Genomic DNA, 19368 nt, shown 5'->3' on the forward strand with positions numbered 1-19368 from the left:
CACCCTGCTGTGCTGCAGGAGTGACATAGAAGAGCAAGAGGTCTTCTCAGCATGCTTTGAATGCTCCCCTTCTCATGCTTCCTCACACAAGAGGGTCTCAACCTCCAGCTGTGCTTTTCCTTGGTCAGTTTTGCAGCCATCCTGCCTGTGCTCCCTTGTGGAGCAGGGACAACTGGGAACAAGCCCGGGTGTCAGTAAATGTTTACAACAGCGAGGTTCCAGCATGGTCAGGTCATTAAGGACCTAAGAGCTGCTTACGCCTTAACCAAATGTTACATCTCTTACTGCAGCAAACCTGTTTTGTCTTGCTCTTCTTTGTAAGAAAAGGATTTAATTCAGGTCTACTATCCATGGGAAACTTCCATTCTCCCTGTATTGCTCCTGGGACTCTCCAAGCCAATCTCTTCCCAAGCTCTCACTGGAAAGTGTGCCCAATAGTGGCAGGCTGCCCACAGAACGGCTCCACGGCAGCATGTAGGTGCCTTCCACACAGTGCTTTGCCTCCTCCTTATTGACAAAATGGATTAAATTTGAATGGGTCCCTTTCTACTTCTCCATACAAGAGGAAAAGCCCTTTTTATGGGACTTCTAGTCTGCTACAGCCCTGAAAGGAACAGCCCTACAGCTCTTTTGTACTTGGGCAATACAGAACTGCATGGTGGGGCCTCCCCAGAATTAGACCCAGCAATGAGTGAACCCTTCAGGCATTAACTCTTCCCTCTTTCGTGCCACTTTGGTGATGGCCCAGTCTTGGTGGGACCCAGAGCTGTTCTCACAGGTCTGGCCAGCCCCCCACTGCTCTTCCCAAGTCTCGCCGGACAAGCATGAGGCAGAGTCATGGTTTGCTCTTCTACTCACTGAGAGGGATGAGTGGGTGAGCTGTGATTAGTAGATGTTAGTGACTGGATGAGGTGAAGCCAGCTGTGCTTGCCGTGACATGGACACATGCTGAGCCTTGCCCACAATGCCCCTGTCTCCTTGTAGGCAATGCACATCAACATCAAAAGCTGGTCCTCCCTGGCCACCCCTGGCTGGGAGCTTGGAGCTGGTGTCAGATTGGTGTCACCTCGGACAGAAGAAGCTTTTCCCTCTGGGAGCTGCTCTCTCAACCATGAGATTTTCACAGCCGTCCTCTGGAACTCTCTACTTTCCAAATACCCAACCTCCACCAGCATATCTCAACCCAGCCTGTGCTTCCCTTCCCCTTCCTTGTGGGAAACTCCTGGACTGGGCTCAGGAATGCCCCATCCTCAGCCTGACATCCTGTGGTGAGTGCCATGGCAACCGTGAGACAAGAACATCCCCCAGCACGGCCCTGTACGGCACACTGCACCAGCAGAATGTGTGGGCAACCCCTAGGCCACCCAGAACCCCCTGCTGCAGTACCTAGTAGCCCCGCTGCAGTATCTGGTGGCCCTACTGCAGTGCCAGTGGCCCCAGTGCAGTGCTGGTGGTCCCACTGCAGTGAACCTCCATGAGCAGAAGCCTCCTCCCATGGGATGGAAATGGATCCATGGAGTGAAGGAAGCATTTTTAGCTCCCTACAGAGATGTATTAAAGCATCTTCAGGTCTGGATGCCGCAGGAGTGAGGGCTGGAGACCTGCCAAGGCTCCGTCACGGCACTGCGTGTTTGCCTCCCTCCTCCGTGGCTGCAGTGATGCATGGGGAAAGCAGGGGTGCTGGAGGAGCTCAGGACTCGCAGGGCAGTGGGACCCAGAGCTGTTGTGGTGTCAGCAGCAACAGTTCACGCAGGGCTGCAGAGATGTCCTGCTTCATGTCACCAAAGGACGGGGCTGCTGCCTGCCAAGCACTTCCCAAGACTAGGACTGTTGCCTAGGACTCTGCTGCTCGGCTGGGAGGCCACCTCCTTTTCACACCTCAGTGCAGTGCAAATAACTTCCCATAAGCCCCAAACTCCCTCTAGGGAAGGTACCGAGATGCCAATCTCATCAGCTCTCTGTGGACAATCCCCTTGACTGTGGAAAGAAATCTCAGCTCTGCTTTGTGCAGGGGTTTAAGACACCATGAAGTGACCAAAAGCCTACAAGGAAACAGGGGGTTGTATGTGCAGTGGCTGAAAGCTTGCACCAGAAATGTTACACCATTTAACTGAAACAGAATTAATTGATGAGTTGATATAGAAAGAGGAAGCTTTACCCTAGGAGCTAAAAGCCTAAAGGGCTTATTTTTCTTCTCTCTCTCTTTCAGATCTGTAGAAATACAAAGCAGTGGTGGGTTTCCAAAACAGCACCTCGAAAACTCAGTTTTGTATCTAGAATTCTGCTTCACATGACACATATGGCATGTTCGGCTGTTGCTTAAAGATAAACAAGCAAAGAAACAAACAAACACCCTCTGCAAAGCTCTCGCTAACCCAGGCTCTTGGCTACATTAGCTGGAGCCCGAAACCGGATCTGCGTTGACACTTCAGATGCTTCTGGCTTGAGTCAAGGTGAGCTCATCATATTCAGCTCAACACAAGCTCGTGTTCACCTCCGAGGGCTGCCCAGTGCATGGCCCCTGCCCCATCAGTGAGGTGGGAGCTGAGGTCTGAGTGTGACTATGCACAGTGAGGAATGACACAAGCCTGATGTGCATGGATGGCCATGGCTGATCACAGGACAAGGGGACACTCAACAAGAACCACCTCAACACACATGGAACGCGTGAGTGACCCAAGGATGGGGCTCTGGTGCCATCACAGCTCTTGGGCTGGCACCGGGCTGGCTGTGACCCGGGGTCGCTGGTCAGACACGCACACCTCTGTTCCACAGCGTCAGCTTTATTGTCGTGATAGATGTGACACAACGAGGCCACTGCAGCGCTGGCAGCAGGTCTGAGCTGCGGGGTCCTTGCTTAGTGCAGCCACTGCTCTGGGCATCTGCTGCTGCAGGAGCTGTGTCCGGGGCTGGCCGGGAGCTTCAGATCAGGGACACACCAAGATGCCCGGTGCTCAGCTTAGCGAGGGCACCGGATCTTCAAGGATCCCGTTCATGTTAAACATGGAGAGCTGCTGCCGGCTTCACGTCAGCCTTCAGAGACACACTAAGGCAGGGAGCAAAGTTCCTGTGTCCCCAGTTCATTGCTTATTCCCATAGGACAGGAAGAATGGAGGCTGTCCATCTGCTCTGCTGTCACCCGTGCAGGAAGCTGCATCTCAGCAAGCAGGCACATGCTACTTGGGGAGTAGAGCCCTCCTCTGAGTGCACATGGGCCCATCAGAGCTTCCCTTGCCATGTTTAGCCCCATCTGGTCACACAGCACCCAGAGGGGGAATAAATCTTGTCTCTAATAATTGCCTTAGCTCTGCCCTTAAGTTCTCTTTCTCAGTATCTCCTGGCCTCTTTCTCAGTCACTCTTGTCAAACGTCCTCCTGTAGAAGACTGTCTTGGAAGGAGATAGAGACAGTCACAGTTACAGAGGAAGTGGTTTGTGTCTCCTGCTCCAGGAGTCCCCAGCCAGGACCCTCACAGGCCTCCGCAAGAGAAACATGCCAGGGCCTGCTCTACAGCCCCAGATGCATGGAGAAGTCATCTGCTATTGGATGCAACTACTGTGAATTCAGAAGTTAATGTGGTGAGGAAGAAAAACTAACGACAAACCCTGCGCCTCTTCCTGTGGCCGCTGCAGGGCTACCTGCAAGGGCACCTCACCGTCCCCGCGGCACTTCAGGACACCTCTGGCTCTAGGGAAGAGCTTCAGTCTGGCTCCTGATCACTTCTGGAGCTGAGCTAAATGTAAGAATGACAGAAAACACTGCAGCATCACGAGGGGGTCAGCACCTCCAGCCCCTGAGCAATGGATGTCCATGGGCACATCCCTCCCTGCTCCGCAGCAGTGTGGGGTCTGCGTTGGAGGCTGTCTGTGGGGCTGTTGTGGGAGGCTGAGGTAATGCTGGTGTTCTCCGGACAGGCCCAGGACAGAACAGTGTGTCCTGAAATGGGTCACTGAAGCTTATCTAACCACTCCTTACATTATTTTCTGAATTACAGCAATTTCATAAAAGAAGCATTTTCACAATGAAGGAGGGTGGCTGACATCACTGGATACTCTATTTAGAGCTGACTTCCTGGGAAATATTTCAAGTCTTTGACATCAACTGGGAGCATAAAGATTTCAGAGATGAAATGACTTTCAGACAAGGGAACAGGAATGTTTGACTCTGCAGGACAGTGGGAAGTGCCACTGGGTGGCAGCAGGTGAGGAGGAGGCTGGGGCAGGGCATGGGGTCTCTGGGGAGAGCAAATGCAGCAACATCATGTCATGGAGCAGGAGGTTGGGCAGAGTCTGCTCCAGGGAGACAGGGCAAGGGAAGGACACGGCCTGTGGGAAGCGCAGGAATTGAAGGGAGTAGCAACGAAGGACAGGAGGGAGTTAGAGAGAGGCAGAGGATGGAGAAGGGTGTCTCCTAGGAACGGAGCATACCTGCACATCTCTGCATGGGGCACAGGGTAATGTGGAGGCCAGGGCAGGAGCGAGGAAGGCTGCGGGGCTATGGCCTGACACCACGTGGGCTCTGGGACACCAAAGGGGCCGAAGGCAGCAGCTCCTCCACCAGCCAGGCCCAGAACAGGCATTGTAAAGGGCTGTTGCCTGGCATGGGGAAGCTCTTTGAGATGCTGTCACCAGTCGTCATGAAAAGCTGGCAATGTCCAAGCTCTCTGGGTGACTGAATATGTGTACAGTCAGCACTTTTTAGGATGAGGGCTGGCGTGCTGGATCTCAAAAGGGTCCCCAAATGCTGTTAAACTACATGCACCCATGTGGTTCCCCACTGAGCAGTGCAGGGAGGTACCTCATGTGAGACACCAGCCCCAGGGAATGGCCTTAATCTGCATCATGGGGCTGAGTCCTGAGAGATAAAACTGTGTAGGAGAGCAAGACCCATAGGTTTTGTTCCACACTGTGGTGATAACCACAGGTTTGGTACCTGCTGAGAGGTGGATCACTGGTGAAGCCAGGCTGGCACTGCAAACACTGGCATGGAGATGTGAGCTGCTGAAGGCTGGAGCTACAGGGACACTCCCCTGGGGATGTCACTATGGACACTGTCCCCCATGCTACAGCATGAAACGTCAGCAGCTGAGCTAGCATCACGAGGACTTGTAACCTATCATAGAATCATAGAATAGGGATTATGGGGATGGGCTCCCAAAGGAAGGGCTCCCTTGAGCTCAGGGCTCCCTGCCCCAGCTCACTGTGACACCAGTGGGACCTGCTTAACGCAGCCACGTTGCAGGAGAACAACAGGGAGTGAGAGGACCTACCACACTTTGGTGCTGTGCAGACACCTCTGAGCCAGCAGCTGTCCCAGTGGCCACCAGCCCGGAGCCATGTGTGACCCACTGCTGAGCCCAGCAGGACAAGGGCTGCACCCCTGCAGGTGACCCCCCTCCAGAACACCTCACTGTGGTCACCAGAGCTGGCTCGTGCCGGGATACAGGGCAAAGGAGGGCGGGTGCTGTGGAGTGCAGCCTAAGGGCTCTCACAGACCACCCTCATGATGCTCCCACTGAGCAGAGACATACCAGAGCTCTAAGGCACAGCCTGACAACATTTGGAGACCCTCTGGAATGAAAAAGCACTGGAGAACCACACATTGTTATCAGCTGGTCAGGAGCAAACATGTGGAAGTGAAACCCACAAGTAAATACAGCAGCTAAACAGCAGCATCAAGACAAGGGACATGACACAACAGGAAGGCAATTCAAAGGGGAAAAGCAACAGCGTGAGCTCACTACATGTGCGGTGCATAGAGAGGAGCCATGAACAAGTGACACCAACTTCTGAGAGGCATGTCCCAGCATTGCCTCTCCCCTCACATCTCTGAAATGCCCTTCAAGACCAGCCTGGGTTACTCGGCACAGTTAAGATTCGCTTACACACCTCCCTGTCCCCAGGAGCCTAAGCACTGCACCCGCCCGCTCCCGGCCAGCGACCAGTGTCTTACCGTGCTGCAACCACCGGTGACTTCTTCCCGGGATCTAATGTGGACCCGGCTGGTTCCTCCCCCAGTGATCGTGTATCCTTGTTCAGTTGCTGTAGTCGGGAACTTAGCTCACTGATCACAGTTGGCTTGTCATCATCAGCCCCATGGATTGGCCTGCTCTCCATGGGGTCCCCCCATAGCTTGGACCTTCTCTGAAAGAGGTAGCGTGGCCGGCCAATGCTGGCTGATGCCAGAGTGGCCGCATGTTGCTGGGAGATGAGCTCGCTGTCCGAAGACTGCTTCAAAAGTGGGTCCCTGAAAGTAACTGGCCCCTTGCTGAGCTGGGACTTGAGTTTTGGCTTTGGAGGCACTGGTGGCTTCTCGAGTATAAAAGTTTGTCCATCCGCAAAGGAAGTGTATGTGTCAGTAGGCTCCCCGCTCTCTGAGGACAATGTAGACATGCTGGAGACCGTAGAGATGGTGCTTGTGGTCTCCAGATGATGGTCACTTGAACTTCTGGTGTCCACCTCTTCCACTCCCGAGTCTGCAGCAGACTCTGGGGCTACGGGGGCATCAGAGGGCTTCCCTGAGGGTGTTCCGCCAGTGGTAGAAGGTGCTACTGCTGCCGCTGGTATGGATGGCGTGCTGGGCGTAGCCAGGTGGCTGACTGGTGTGCCAGGGGTGGTGACCAGTACCCCATTCGCAAACTCATCTGGTGGAGGTACCAGCCCTATCTTGGCCAGCTCCTCCCTGGTCTCTTCGTCGCTTGAAGACAGCTGAGCTGGTGGGAGGGTGACCGTGTAGGGCTCCACTTCTTCCTCTGAACTCCCTTGTCCCAGCGTCTTGTCAGAGGCTGGACTCACCGGAGGCTTTCCCATGGGGCTGGGCTGCGTCTCTGCTTTGGGGGACTCTGCTGGCTCTATGCGTGCTTCAGCGACAGCTGGTGTCTCCTCTTTTATCTCAAGTCCTATCTCATCTTGGCCATTACTTGTGGCATGAACCATGATGAGGCCAGCGGTCTTCTGCTGTGATGTATCCACTATGCTAATAATCATGGACTTCTTGTCTTCTTGTTTCTTCTCCTCCTTCCCTGGGGTTTCTGCTCGGGCTTCTGTTTCTTTCCGCAGCGTGGATGGAGTCCCCCACGGGCTCTTTGCAGGGGCCAAAGTCCCAGAGTCTGTTCCGATCATCCCTTTGCCTCCAGGAGAGTACGCAGGGGACACCAAGCTCTCCAACTCCCCCCGCTCCGGTTCTTTGGTTTGGATGTCCACAAAGAGGGGTGCTGCTCGGTCTGAGTCTGGGCTGTGGATTGGGGTGGGCGACCGGGATGGGACTTGAGTTGAGAGGGCCCGTTCCCTTGCGGCCAGCGCAAGCGCCAGAGGCGAGTTTGGATCCAAGGGCTTTCCTGTGAGGGGGTGGATGAACGTTGAGGATGAGCTGCTGATCAATGGCTTTAAAGCTGAGACAGGGGAAGGCAGTAGAACATCTCGGCTTCCTAACAACCGCTCATCAATAGACCTGGACTGCTGCAAGGATGGCATGTCGCTGCTGGGGGCGCTGCCCTCGATAGCCCCAACCGAGAGGAAGACAGTGGATTTCCGCCTCTCATCCAGACGACGGTCTCTGTCCTTCATGACTCCAGCGATGGCAGTGGCGAAGGGGATGCCTGTGGCTTCAACTTGAGCAATGCCAGCATGGTGCTGATATTCGACACCACTCAGGCGATGGCTCCTGCGGGTGGGAGAGGGCTCCCTTGAAAAGCCTCCAGTGATGGCCAGTGCTGCTCTCTCCTGTGCATCCTCCACTTGTAACTGCTTAACCAGCGGGCTCTTCTTCCTCTGTGGCTTGGTGGGAGCGAAAAGGCTGACGTTGAACTGACCCATGTTGGCATAAGGGTTGTCAATCACTCTTCCTTTCCTCTTCAGCTTCTCCGGAGGAGTCGCAGATGGGCCAGGGCGGGGGATCTCTGTTGGCTCCACGGGAAGATGAGAGGAATCCTGTAGGATTATCATGGATCGGGCCCTCTTTTGCCTTTCAGGGTAAGGAATGGAAGTCCTTGCCTGATCATACATCTCAGCTGCGCTAAGGACTTGAGGGAGTCCATGGAGTTTGGCCTCCAGGCTTGGCTTAAAGCTTGATCTTATGGTATCATAAGCTCTTCCTGGGGGTGGAGGTGGTGAGAAGGATGGAGGGGGGCCTGTGTCAAAGTAATATGGAGAAGGAGGAGGAGGTGGGGCTGTTTGAGGTGGTGGTGGAATCCCATGTCCTTCCCTAACGGTGTCTTGCATCGATGTGCTCCGGGGAAACTTCCCATCTAGCAAAGAAGCAGCAAGTTTCTCGTCTTCACCTGGAAAACAAGAACAGTGAAGTCAGACAGGATGTCTCCAGACAGACCAGGTTGTGTCAGTCACCATAAATGGGATGTGACATCCCTTTCTCTCCCCCCTTTATAAGCCCCTTCATGCCAAGGTGACTTTTCACTTCATCCTTCATTCACCTGGTGCATGCGGTTGCATTCTGGCCCTTTGCTCATATTCACCTGGCACAGAGGGCAGCCACACTCTTACAACGCCTTGTACTGGTTTAGATCCATCAGACAGTTGTGCCCAACATTCTCCAGGCAGGCTGCACGCCCTCAGACCACCCCAACAGAGACAGAATTGAACACTTGCTCCATCAAACCTCCTGACACCCACCTGCCAACGCGTGAGACAGCCAAGTGCAAGCAGGTTGTGCAACTCGCAGCCAACGGTGCCACATCACCGCTCCCGTTCTCGTGTCACACGTCCCCCTTCCCCACAATGAGTTACATACGGCTCTATGTGCGAGACTGAATTCTGAAGCAGGGTCTACCAGAAACTTAAGTTATGTATTTCAAGAACTGGAAGTACTCAAGGAAGCCAGATTCTGTCATTCTTACTAATAACTTACTACCTGGGGGCACCATGAGAGCTTTTTCAGGTATCATAGAATCCCAGACTGGTTTGGGTTGAAGGGACCTTAAAGCTCACCCAGCTTCAACGCTCTGCCCCCGAGAGCATAGGGAACAAACCCCAGATGCTCCAAGGAGATACTCCGTGTTTAGTACCCACAGCACTATGGAATAATGCACCTTTGTGAAGAGGCTGCAGTGCTGGGATTTACCTGACACAACTTGCTGTCCACACAATGGGCACCTGCCCTGGAAAAAGCTTTCCTGGGATTCCTGTACGTTCAGGGGAGAGCTGGTTGGAAGCATGGAATGGTTTGTGTTGGAAGGGTCCTTAAAGCTCATCCAGTCCCAACCCCTGCCACGGGCAGGGACCCCTTCCACTGGAGCAGCTTGCTCCAAGCCCCTGTGTCCAACCTGGCCTTGAGCACTGCCAGGGATGGGGCAGCCACAGCTTCTCTGGGCACCCTGTGCCAGCGCCTCAGCACCCTCACAGGGAAGAGCTTCTGCCTAAGAGCTCAGCTCAGTCTCCCCTCGGGCAGGTTCAAGCCATTCCCCTTGGCCTGTCCCTACAGGCCCTTGTCCAAAGCCCCTCTCTAGCTTTCTTGTAGCCCCTTTAGGCACTGACAGCTGCTCTAAGGTCTCCCCAGAGCCTTCTCTTCTGCAGATACTTGTAATTATCTTGTCCAGGTACTTACAATAATTGGACAAAGAGTATGATAACTTGCTAAGTAAAGTAATAGGAGAAAAAATCCATTACCACAGTAAGTACGGGGCAGGTACTTGCCTGGACAAAAGTGAATCAGCCCAGCTTGCTCCAGACCCTGCCCTTCACACCAGATCCTGCTGTGCTCATCACTCACTTGCTACAGCTCCTTCTTTTCAGTCTCAGCTCAGCTGTTTTCAAGCTTTTGCTCTTCAGAGAATGCTGGAGCTGGCAGAGGGCCATGTTTCAGCACAGCAGCACTGTGGCCACCCGCTTTTTTGGCTCTAGTGCTTTTTCTGTAACATTCCCTAGCACTCAAAGTGCTTTGGCAACTGTACCCTGTCTTACATGAGCAATTTCACCCAATGCCTGCAGATGCAGAGTTTGCAGGGGATAAAAGGAATATTTTGGCCAGTGACCACCGACCTTTACATCTCACTACATTGCTCAGACCATCGCTGTGCCCAAAGAGCAAAAATGGGCTGTTTTTGCTAAGCACCATTTGGGGATTTTTAATGCCAAGGCCAACATAATGAACTGGAGACATGAAACGAGTTCATAGAGACACTGGACGAAGTGTTGGAGGATGCACTTGTTGTGGGGTATTATGTGCACAGAAACCTGTGAACTGAAGTCAGTAGCTGCCTGAGTGAGTATTCTGGAGAAACATCATATCCTTGATGTGTTTTCACTCTTCCCTGGGCATCTGCTTAAGGGCAATGCTTATGACGGGATTCTGCACTAGGTGGAGCAGTGGCTGATTCAGATCAGACATCATCATGTTCTCAACAGCATGAAGATCCAAAAAAACACCCACATGCCTTCATGCTTATTTCTGCTTCTCACACGGAAATGGGCAGGAGTTAAACCAAGGAGATTTATGCAGTACTGAGTTCTGTTACCATGCCCAGCCTGTTCCAGAACATGGTCTAGTGCCACTGGAGCTTCTTGCAGGGATGCGCTGATGGTCCTGTGTACTGGCACCACTGTGTTGACTACAGGAAATGAAAACCAGAAAGCTGCTACATCTTCTTCTAGTCCCTGATCTGCAAAGAGTGGCCTGGCCAACAGCTGCCACACCAAAGGAGACACCAACTACCAACAGATGCTGCTGCTCCAAGTTCTCAGCTGTTGACTGAAGAGTTGATGGGTTGGTAGCCCCTGTTCTACCTTCTGTGTAAAGTTCTTATAAAGCACCAAACGTGAAGAACTGCCAGTGAAAGAAGGGGAAGGGGACAGAGAATCTGAATGTATTAAAGATGTGGGCATTAGTTTTTGTTTTATTTTAGGTACCTGCTTCTGTAAGCTCTGCTTTAGTTGCGCTATTCCCCACTTGTTATTTTCCTGTGCTGTAAGTGTTTCTCCTCCGTTTTTTTCCTAAATGAGGAGGGGAGCACTACTCCATTTTTTTTCTTTAATGAGGAGGGGAGCACTATGGAAAACAGGATCTGAAGCACTATCAGTGACCAGCTGGAGATCTCAAAAGGACCCCGACAGGAATGGGCCAACAGGATCTCCATGAATTCCCACAAGGACAGACACAGAGTCCCACAGTGGAGGAGGAAGTTCCCTGTGCAGAAGGCTGTGGACTGGTGCCTGGGCAGCATCTCTGCGGGTGAGAACCTGCGGGGCTGGTAGGCAGCGAAGGGGCAGGGGCTGACCCAGCACCTAGGAAGCAGAGCCAACAGTGCCCAGGGCTGCCTGAACAGGAGCAAAGGCAACAGAGCAAAGAGGTTACCCCTCTCTTGCCTCCCATGACACCACACTACAATGCTGCATCCAGTTTTTGGGCCCCCAACACAAGAAACACATCAACAAACTCAAGTGAGTTCAGTGGAGAGCTACCAAGACAGTCACGGCTTGCTCTGTCTGGAGAAGCTGAGGGAGCTGGGCTTGTCCAGTCTGCGGAAGGAACGGCTTTGGAGGGAACTTAATACCAGCCTTCTGGTACCTATGGGAGGCTACAAAGAAGATAAAGCCAGGCTTTTCACAGTGGAGGACAAGAGGCCATGGCTGGGGACAGGAGGCAATGGGCAAAACTGAGACAAGGGTTCTGACTAGTCAGAGGAGAAATATGATGATGAGGACAATTTCTCAGTGGAACAGGCTGCCCAGAGAGGGTGGGTAGGCTCCATCCTCAGAGGTTTTCAAGACCAGAATGGATAAACCCCTGAGCAGCATGCACTGATGGCACAGCTGACCCTGCTTTGAGATGGAGGTTGGACTAGAGACCTCCTCCTTTCAACCTGAATTATCTTTTGATCCTATGACAGAAGAACAGAGGCTTCACTATAGTTTTGGTTTCCAAGCTGACCGTCTCTACAACCCCACTCCTTGGAGTAGCAGGAATAGTGTCTGTTCCCTGTGACAACGAACGTCTCCTATTGCTCCTCCCTCAGGAGAGATCTCTGATGGGAGAGGGGGAGGAAAGCAAATTCTTGGCAGGTTTTCTCCACTACCTGCAGCTCACCACTGACACAGCTCCTCTGCTCACCCTATCTGCATTCTTGCATCTGGGCCCTTCATAAACAACTACACCCCTTTACCCATGTGCTTCTCCTTCCCTCCATGCAGCTTGCTCATCAGCTGAGACTGCCTCCACACTCCACTTCCCCCCCTCCCCTCCAGTACAGCAGATCAAAGGCACACTCAGTCCCATGTGCTGCCTGCAGCGGCCAGTAATAATCCTGTGAGGAAGCATACAGAGCACAAGGATGCAGAGGCTGTCAGCTCCCAGAGCTTACTGATCCAGAGCTTCCTGAGTCACACTGGTGCTTAACCCTTGGTAGACGTTCTTCCTTCAGCCCCGTGGCAGTGCTCTGGGAGCCCAGGCAGCTTTCTTGCACTCCCAATATCCTGAGCACTGTGTTCCACCCAGCCCCGTGTGCAGCATCACCTCCTCTTCTGTCTTCTGAAACTCCATCCAACAGTTCAATTCACAGAACCACAGAATCATGGAATGGTTTGTGTTGAAAGATCTTCAAGCTCCTCCAGTTCCAACCCCTGCCACAGGCAGGGACCCCTCCCACTAGAGCAGCTTGCTCCAAGCCCCTGTGTCCAACCTGGCCTTGAGCACTGCCAGGGATGGGGCAGCCACAGCTTCTCTGGGCACCCTGTGCCAGCGCCTCAGCACCCTCACAGGGAAGAGCTTCTGCTTCAAACCTAATTTCATGCCCACCTGGCCTGTAAAGACCGTTCACAAGGCTTTCTTTGAATCCTGTTGCTGTGTTATTATGCTGTCTTATCCAAATCTTTCACTGTTCGCTCCTACTGTGACAGTGAATTTTGTAGAATACAGTCTCCACAGAAAGGAAGCTCTCCCTGATGTTTAAATGTGATCACAAGGGCAAAATGAAACCTCTCCCTTGACACAGAGAAACATTTGTTCATAGTTAAGCATGAGACTAATCACTGCTGAGTTCTATTTCCAGGATGCAGTTCTGCTCGGGGAGTCTGAAGTTGAACAAAGGCAACCAGTAACGCCTCAGGAGCCAGCTTGAAACCTGATTGCTGGGTTAAGGACTGGATTTATGAGTTGTATTCAGTCCTTGCAGAGCAAGGCCTACAGCCTACAGAAATCACCTTGGAAGCAGCATCGAGGACAAGGGTCCTCCTAAAACATGATGGACTGCTGAAACTATTCCAGATTTTAATGTGAAATGGAGAGAGAATCTGTTTGAATCTACCTGAATCTACCTGTGGCTGGAAGCACAACTCTCTCCTACCCATCTCCTCTCCTACTAACTGAAGCATTAACAGTTGGTTACCTGTTGTAAATATGTTCACTTTTCACTTTTATCACTTGCCTGTTGCTAAATGTTGCATTGGGCGATAGGCAGACCTGGCCCAGGGATGGGTGCTCTGCAGAAGAAGCCTGACCAACTCCTGCAGCATTTGAAGCCCTTCTACACAACTTGAAGGTACCCAAGACATAGCAGAGCAGCACTCCACCACCCATAGAATAGGCCATCAGCCAACAGGACAAGTCTCCAATGCTGAGCCTCAGCCAGACTCTCTTAACACGCAGCACAACACTGGGGAAAGGCAGCTCCTTCCAACTGGTAGCACACGAATTAGATTGTCCTTTCATTTCATTGCATCTCAACCCAGCAATTACCGACCTGCCCTTCACTATTCCTATGACTGGGAACACACACGAGGTCTGAGCTGTCCACCTCCTCCAGGCATCCCTCCACCAAACACCAGTGATCTGCCAGATGACTGAAACCTTCTGCGCTACTCCATGCTCTCAAGAAGGGTGGTGGAGGTGGAAATGATCTCTGAGAAAAGACAGAATCTGTCTGTCACAAACAGCATGACCCTTCATATGCTGCCCAGGACCTCCCTCTGTGCCTGGTCCATCTTTATGTGCATAACTGGAAGATTAAACTTCCATGACAAATCATGGAATCAGAAACAACCAGGTTGAAAAAGACCTTCAAGACCATCAAGTCCAACTGTTCCCCAGCACTGCCAAGGCCACCACTAAACCATGGAATCATAGAATGGTTTGGGATGGGGCAGTCACAGCTTCTCTGGGCACCCTGTGCCAGCACCTCAGCACCCTCACAGGGAAGAGCTTCTGCCTTACATCTAACCTGAACTTCCCTTTTCAGTTTGAACCCACCACCCCATGTCCTATCGCTACAGTTCCTGTAGAGCCCCTCTCCAGCATCCTTGCAGCCCCATTCAGACACTGGAAGCTGCTCTGAGGTCTTCAAGCAGCTTCTCTTCTCCAGGCTGAACAGCCCCAATGTTCTCAGCTTGTCTTCCTACAGGAGGTGCTCCAGCCCCTGATCATCCTCCATGTCAGTTAAGGGCCCTGTCTCCAGGGTGTGTGAACCCTTGCAGGGCCGGTGCCTGCAGCCCTGCCCTGGGCAGCCTGTTCCAATGCTGAGCACCCTCTGGGGCAGGAATTGTTCCTCAGCTCCATCTAAACCTGCCCTGGGGCAGCTTGAGGCCGGTTCCTCTTGTCCCATCCCTTGTTCCTTGGGAGCAGAGCCCAGCCCCTCCTGGCTCCATCCTCCTGTCAGGCACTTGTAGGGAGCCATCAGGTCCCCCCTGAGCCTTTTCTTCTCCATCTGAGCCCCCCAGGTCCCTCAGCCGTTCCCCATCACACTTGGGCTCCAGGCCCTGCACCAGCTCCGCTGCCCTTCTCTGGCCCCACTTCAATTAGCAGGCGTGTTCCTTTGCTAACTGCCCTTGAGATTTTTTTCTCTCAGTTCTCCTCAAACAGCATAAACTGTGTTTTCACAGTGGTGGAGTATATGCTTCCTAAAAAGAGCAACACAACATCACCAGGATCAAACTAGAGGTCAGTGCATGCAGGAATAAAGAGCCAGAGCCAAAACAGAGCCTCCAGCGACCATCAGGACCAGCAAACAGCCCAGCCTCCTAGCACAAGGAGGAACCTGGTCTGCAACGAGAGTCATGCTCTGGGGCGCATGCCTGAAGCAGCCTGGCAGTGCCTCATGGCAACCCCTCTGCAGTTCGCAGCACGCTTGGTGCATTGTTCATCTCCAAGGAGAACACAAAAACTCTCCATAATGCTTCTGGGCCCGTTGCCATAACAGCCTCAATCCCTGTGAGAATGGAACTGTGCATGAATTTGGGCTGGCTGATGAGGTGGCTCTCTCCAGAGCACTCCCCACTGTTTCCAGCCTTGTTTTTTCTGTGCAGGGATGGCAGAGCAGCTCCCAGAGCCACCCCTGAGCTACAGCAGAAAGGTTCCAATGCCGTGGCTCCACTCATGTCTAGAAGCAGAAAGGGCAAATTGTGCCTGACAAATCTGGTGGCCTTCCATGATGGGGGGTAAGTGAAGAGCAACTGTTGCCATCAAGCTGGACTTGTGCAAGGTATTTGACACTATCCTGCATGACCTCCTTGCCTCTAAGTTGGAGAGACATGGATTTGACTGGTGGTTTGACTCAGTGAATGAGGTTCTGACTGGATGGTTGCACTTGAGTTGTGGTCAATGGCTCGATATCAAACAGGCAACCAGTGACAAGTGGCATTCCTCAGGCACCTGTGTTGGAACCAGCATTGTTTAACAGCTTTGTCAGTGACATGGACAGTGCGATCGAGGACCCTCAGCACGTTTGCTGATGACACTGAGCTGTGTGGTACAGTGGACACACTGGAGGGAAGGGATGGGATTCAGAGGGACCTGTACAGGCTGGAGAGGTGGGACTGTGTGAACCTCATGGAGTTCAACAAGGCCAACTGGCAAGGTCCTGCACATGGCTCAGGGTTATTCCAAGGACAAACACAGCCTGGGGGACACAAGCTGAGAGAGCTGGTCTTCCTCAGCCTCGAGAAGAGAAGGCTCCTTACGGGGTGACCTTAGAGCAGCCTTGCAATACCTAAAAGAGTCTAAAAGGAAACCTGGAGAGGAGCTTGTGACAAGGGATGTAGGGACAGGACAAGGGGGAATGGCTTTAACCTGCCCGAGGGGAGACTGAGATGAGCTCTTAGGCAGAAGCTCTTCCCTGTGAGGGTGCTGAGGCACCACAGGGTGCCCAGAGAAGCTGTGGCTGCCTCATCCCTGGCAGTGCTCAAGGCCAGGTTGGACGGGGCTTGGAGCAACCTGCTCTCATAGAAGGTGTCCCTGCCCATGGCAGAGGCTGGAACTGGATGAGTTCTAAGGTCTCTTCCAACCCAAACCAGTCTGTGATCCTAAACTGGGTAAGCATTACCATCCTCTGGCGCATGGGGCTGACATCAGCCCCAGGCAACAACAGAACTGGCAGGAGGAGGAAAGTCCACTGCTGTCAGAGAGCAGTGCCGGCTGCTGTGGCACAAAGCTTAAACTGCAGCTAGAATGATCCTGACAATTTGTTTAGAAGAGAGGGGAAAGCATTGGGATTCACCCAGGACTGGGGAAAGGCAGTCCTGGACCAGGATCAGGGTGAGCAGCCAGCCCCTTGCTGCACGCACTGCCCTGAGCTGTCAGAGCAGAGCTCGGCATCCTCAGTTACTGGTTGAACACCAAGACAGCACTTGGTGAGGTGCATCTGCCACCTAGAGGCAGTGCCCGGAGCCCGTCGTGGTTCTGCCTGCTGTGGGGAAACAAACTACTTCTATGTGCGCAGAACCACCCTCTGCAGCACCTGGAGATGTGCAGAGGAGCCTCAGCAGCACCAGCGCAGCTCTGCAGACTCCCAAGTGTTTGCATCTTCTGATGCTGGAGCAGATGACGTGGCGGTTATCTTGGAAGTCTGACAAAGATTTCCTTTTCTCTCAGCCTCCCCACTGCAATGCATTCCTGCACATTTTGTCAAAGCAATCCTCCCATCCTGCCTTCCCTGCAGCCTGTTGAGAGCTACCCATCTTCGTCTCAAGAATTTTTTAGATGCGAACATGGAATCTTTTGATCTTTTATCACAAGGCCCTGGGAATCTAAACCAGCTGTGTGATATGCAAATACTTCAGTCTTTCTTCACCAAAAACCCAAACCACCAAGCAACCCCTGCTTATTTTTCTGCTAGTTTCTTACTTTCAGTAGTGATTTTTATCATGAAGTCAACTGACTGTGCAGCGTATGAGCCTGTCACTGTGGGTGTGAAATGACAGCTCAGGGAGGACGTCTAAAGCAAGCCAATTGCAACTCCATTTCTACTGTTTGGCTATTTTCGATTTTAGCTTATCTGGAATTCCACAGGAACGAGCTGATCTCTAAGAGGCACTGCTTCTGGTGTGCACCGGGGCAGGCAAACTGGAACAAGAAGTTGCTGGCCCCTCCTCAACAGGAATTGCTCCCTTTGGGTGCAGACCGTCTCATGCCACTCTTGGATTGAGCACAATGAAGAGCTACATGTGATTTTAGGGGAGTGTGATTCATAGGAGGGGGCTGGAGCAGCTCTGTTCTGCAGACAGGCTGAGACCTGGGCTGGGGCAGCCTGGAGAAGAGAAGGCTCCTGAAGGGGAGACCTGAGAGCAGCTCCAGTGCCTAAAGGGGCTACAGGAAACTCGGAGAGGGGCTTTGGACAAGGGCCTGTAGGGACACCTCCGTGCATCTCATCACCTCTCTGACCAGGTTCCAGTTCAGCTCTTGGGCATTACAGGAGCTTCTGCCTCTTGGATTTCAGAGCAAGACAGCAGCTTTACCAGCACAGTGTGTCAGTTCACACTTGATCACCCAATCTTTTATGTTTTAAAGATTATCTCTTCCTATTTGTTTTCCAGATGAATCATACACACATATGATTCCCTCTAGCTATCTATTACTCTCAGAGCAATCTCATGCGGGAGCACAGGTACCAGCTGCCCTCATATGAACAGGAGCATGAGGCACATATGCACCACTCTGTACTTGAAAAAGCACATTTTGACTACTAACCCTTGCAGTTTCCAACTCATTTTTACACTCTTGCTGGGATCATCCTGCTCTCATCTGTAGGTCGAAGCAGAATTTACTTTCTATTCACTTATTTTGTGTCTTAAACTCGCTGTCTGTTTTGGCATCACTATTACCATCCAGTGATGCCTTAGGGGATCACTTGACACACATCACAGCACTGTTCTCTCTGCCCTTTCCCTCCTGCCCCTCAGCCTCCATGCGAGTGACAATGCACACTCCTGCACCTTCAGACCCTACCAACAACCAGATAAAATGCACAAAATCCAGACAGAAAATGAGAACCTCCCACAGACATTGTGCCACCAGCCCTTGCTCACTGCCTTGTCCTCCCATCTCCCTCCTCCAGCACTTTCAGGTTTAGTTTCACCATAAACCTTTTGGGACACTGTCTGAAGATCCCAGTGTAGCCCATGGACTTCATGTAGTCTGCTCCAGACCCTGCCCTGTTTTTCCTTATAAAACCCCTGTTGTTCCCTGCTCCTGTGTCAGCCTGTGACACTCATGGTCTGATGCTCAACCACCACATGCTCATCACCTCACATCCCCCTGACTGCTCCATGGACTGACAGAGCCCCCGCAACCCTCATGTGCCAACACGGAGGTTGGACAGGTTCCCCTACCCCAGCAGTGCCATGAAAGGACGGAGAGGGACCCCGGGGGTTTTCCATTCATCCCCCTGCTCAGAGCACGATCAGAGTCAGAATCAGAACAGGCTTCTCGAGGCACAGGTGACTTTCCAAGCAGAGATCACATGAAATATCCCCTTTTCAAAGCTCTTTAGCTACAAGTCAGTGGAGAGGGTTGAGCCATTCCTGCTGATTCCTGCACAGGCACAAGGGCTCTACCGGGATGTTCTATTCTCTCGAGGAAGGGATTTCCCCCCCAGCCTGCCTTACCTACAGATTTTGTCCGTGGAATTCCTTTGCGCAGTGACACGTGGGGCTTCTCAGCTCCCGCAAGGACCCCAGAGTGTGCAGCCATGCCCTGGCGTTCAAAGAGTGACTGCAAGAGAGAAAAGGGACATTTCCAGTCTCGATGGCAGCTGAAAGACACTTCACCTCAGACCACCCCATCCCTCAGGCAGTGGGTGAAGCTCTGCCACAGCCCTGGCATCCCAGGGGACATGGATGGAGCCTTCCCCACCTCTGCATTCAGCTGACCAGAAGAGCTGCCCCATCCAGGACCTCCCAAACTCTGCTAGCGCCCTTTGAAGGGTTAACCCTCTCTCTCTCCCCCGGCCTGCTCCCCTGCCTGCTCTCAGGCCCTTTGTGTAGCTGCACAGTGCTGCTGACTCCAGCAGCAGTTTCCTCCCGTGGGAAGGCTCCACTCAGGCCACTCTCTGTGCTCAGAAGCTGCCTGTCCCATTTTACCTCCCGCTCCAGAAGCTGCCTCCCACCACTTGCAGCACTTTCCCAATCCAGACAGGCTGGAGCTGGCAGCCCCA

At 52.7% G+C, this 19368-nt stretch overlaps 1 protein-coding gene across 9 annotated transcripts in view; it reads right to left on the minus strand.

The window, feature by feature from the left end:
- The window catches only part of SHANK3 (SH3 and multiple ankyrin repeat domains 3), a 322687-nt gene that overhangs the window by 23080 nt on the left and 280239 nt on the right, over positions 1–19368 (minus strand). For 6 of the 9 annotated variants that reach the window (XM_065695522.1, XM_065694720.1, XM_065692333.1 and 3 more), the window contains 2 exons: positions 18821–18926; positions 5952–8277 (listed from right to left, as the gene is read on the minus strand). In XM_065695522.1, coding sequence (XP_065551594.1) covers positions 5952–8277; positions 18821–18926 — 2432 coding nt within the window. Of the gene's footprint in view, positions 1–2158; positions 2212–2765; positions 3389–5951; positions 8278–18820; positions 18927–19368 lie in introns of those variants that run through there. The other 3 variants (XM_065697980.1, XM_065698829.1, XM_065696367.1) reach the window with 3 other exon arrangements.

This window comes from Lathamus discolor, chromosome 1 (assembly GCF_037157495.1).
Source record: "Lathamus discolor isolate bLatDis1 chromosome 1, bLatDis1.hap1, whole genome shotgun sequence".
In the NCBI taxonomy this organism is placed as follows: Eukaryota; Metazoa; Chordata; class Aves; order Psittaciformes; family Psittacidae; genus Lathamus; species Lathamus discolor.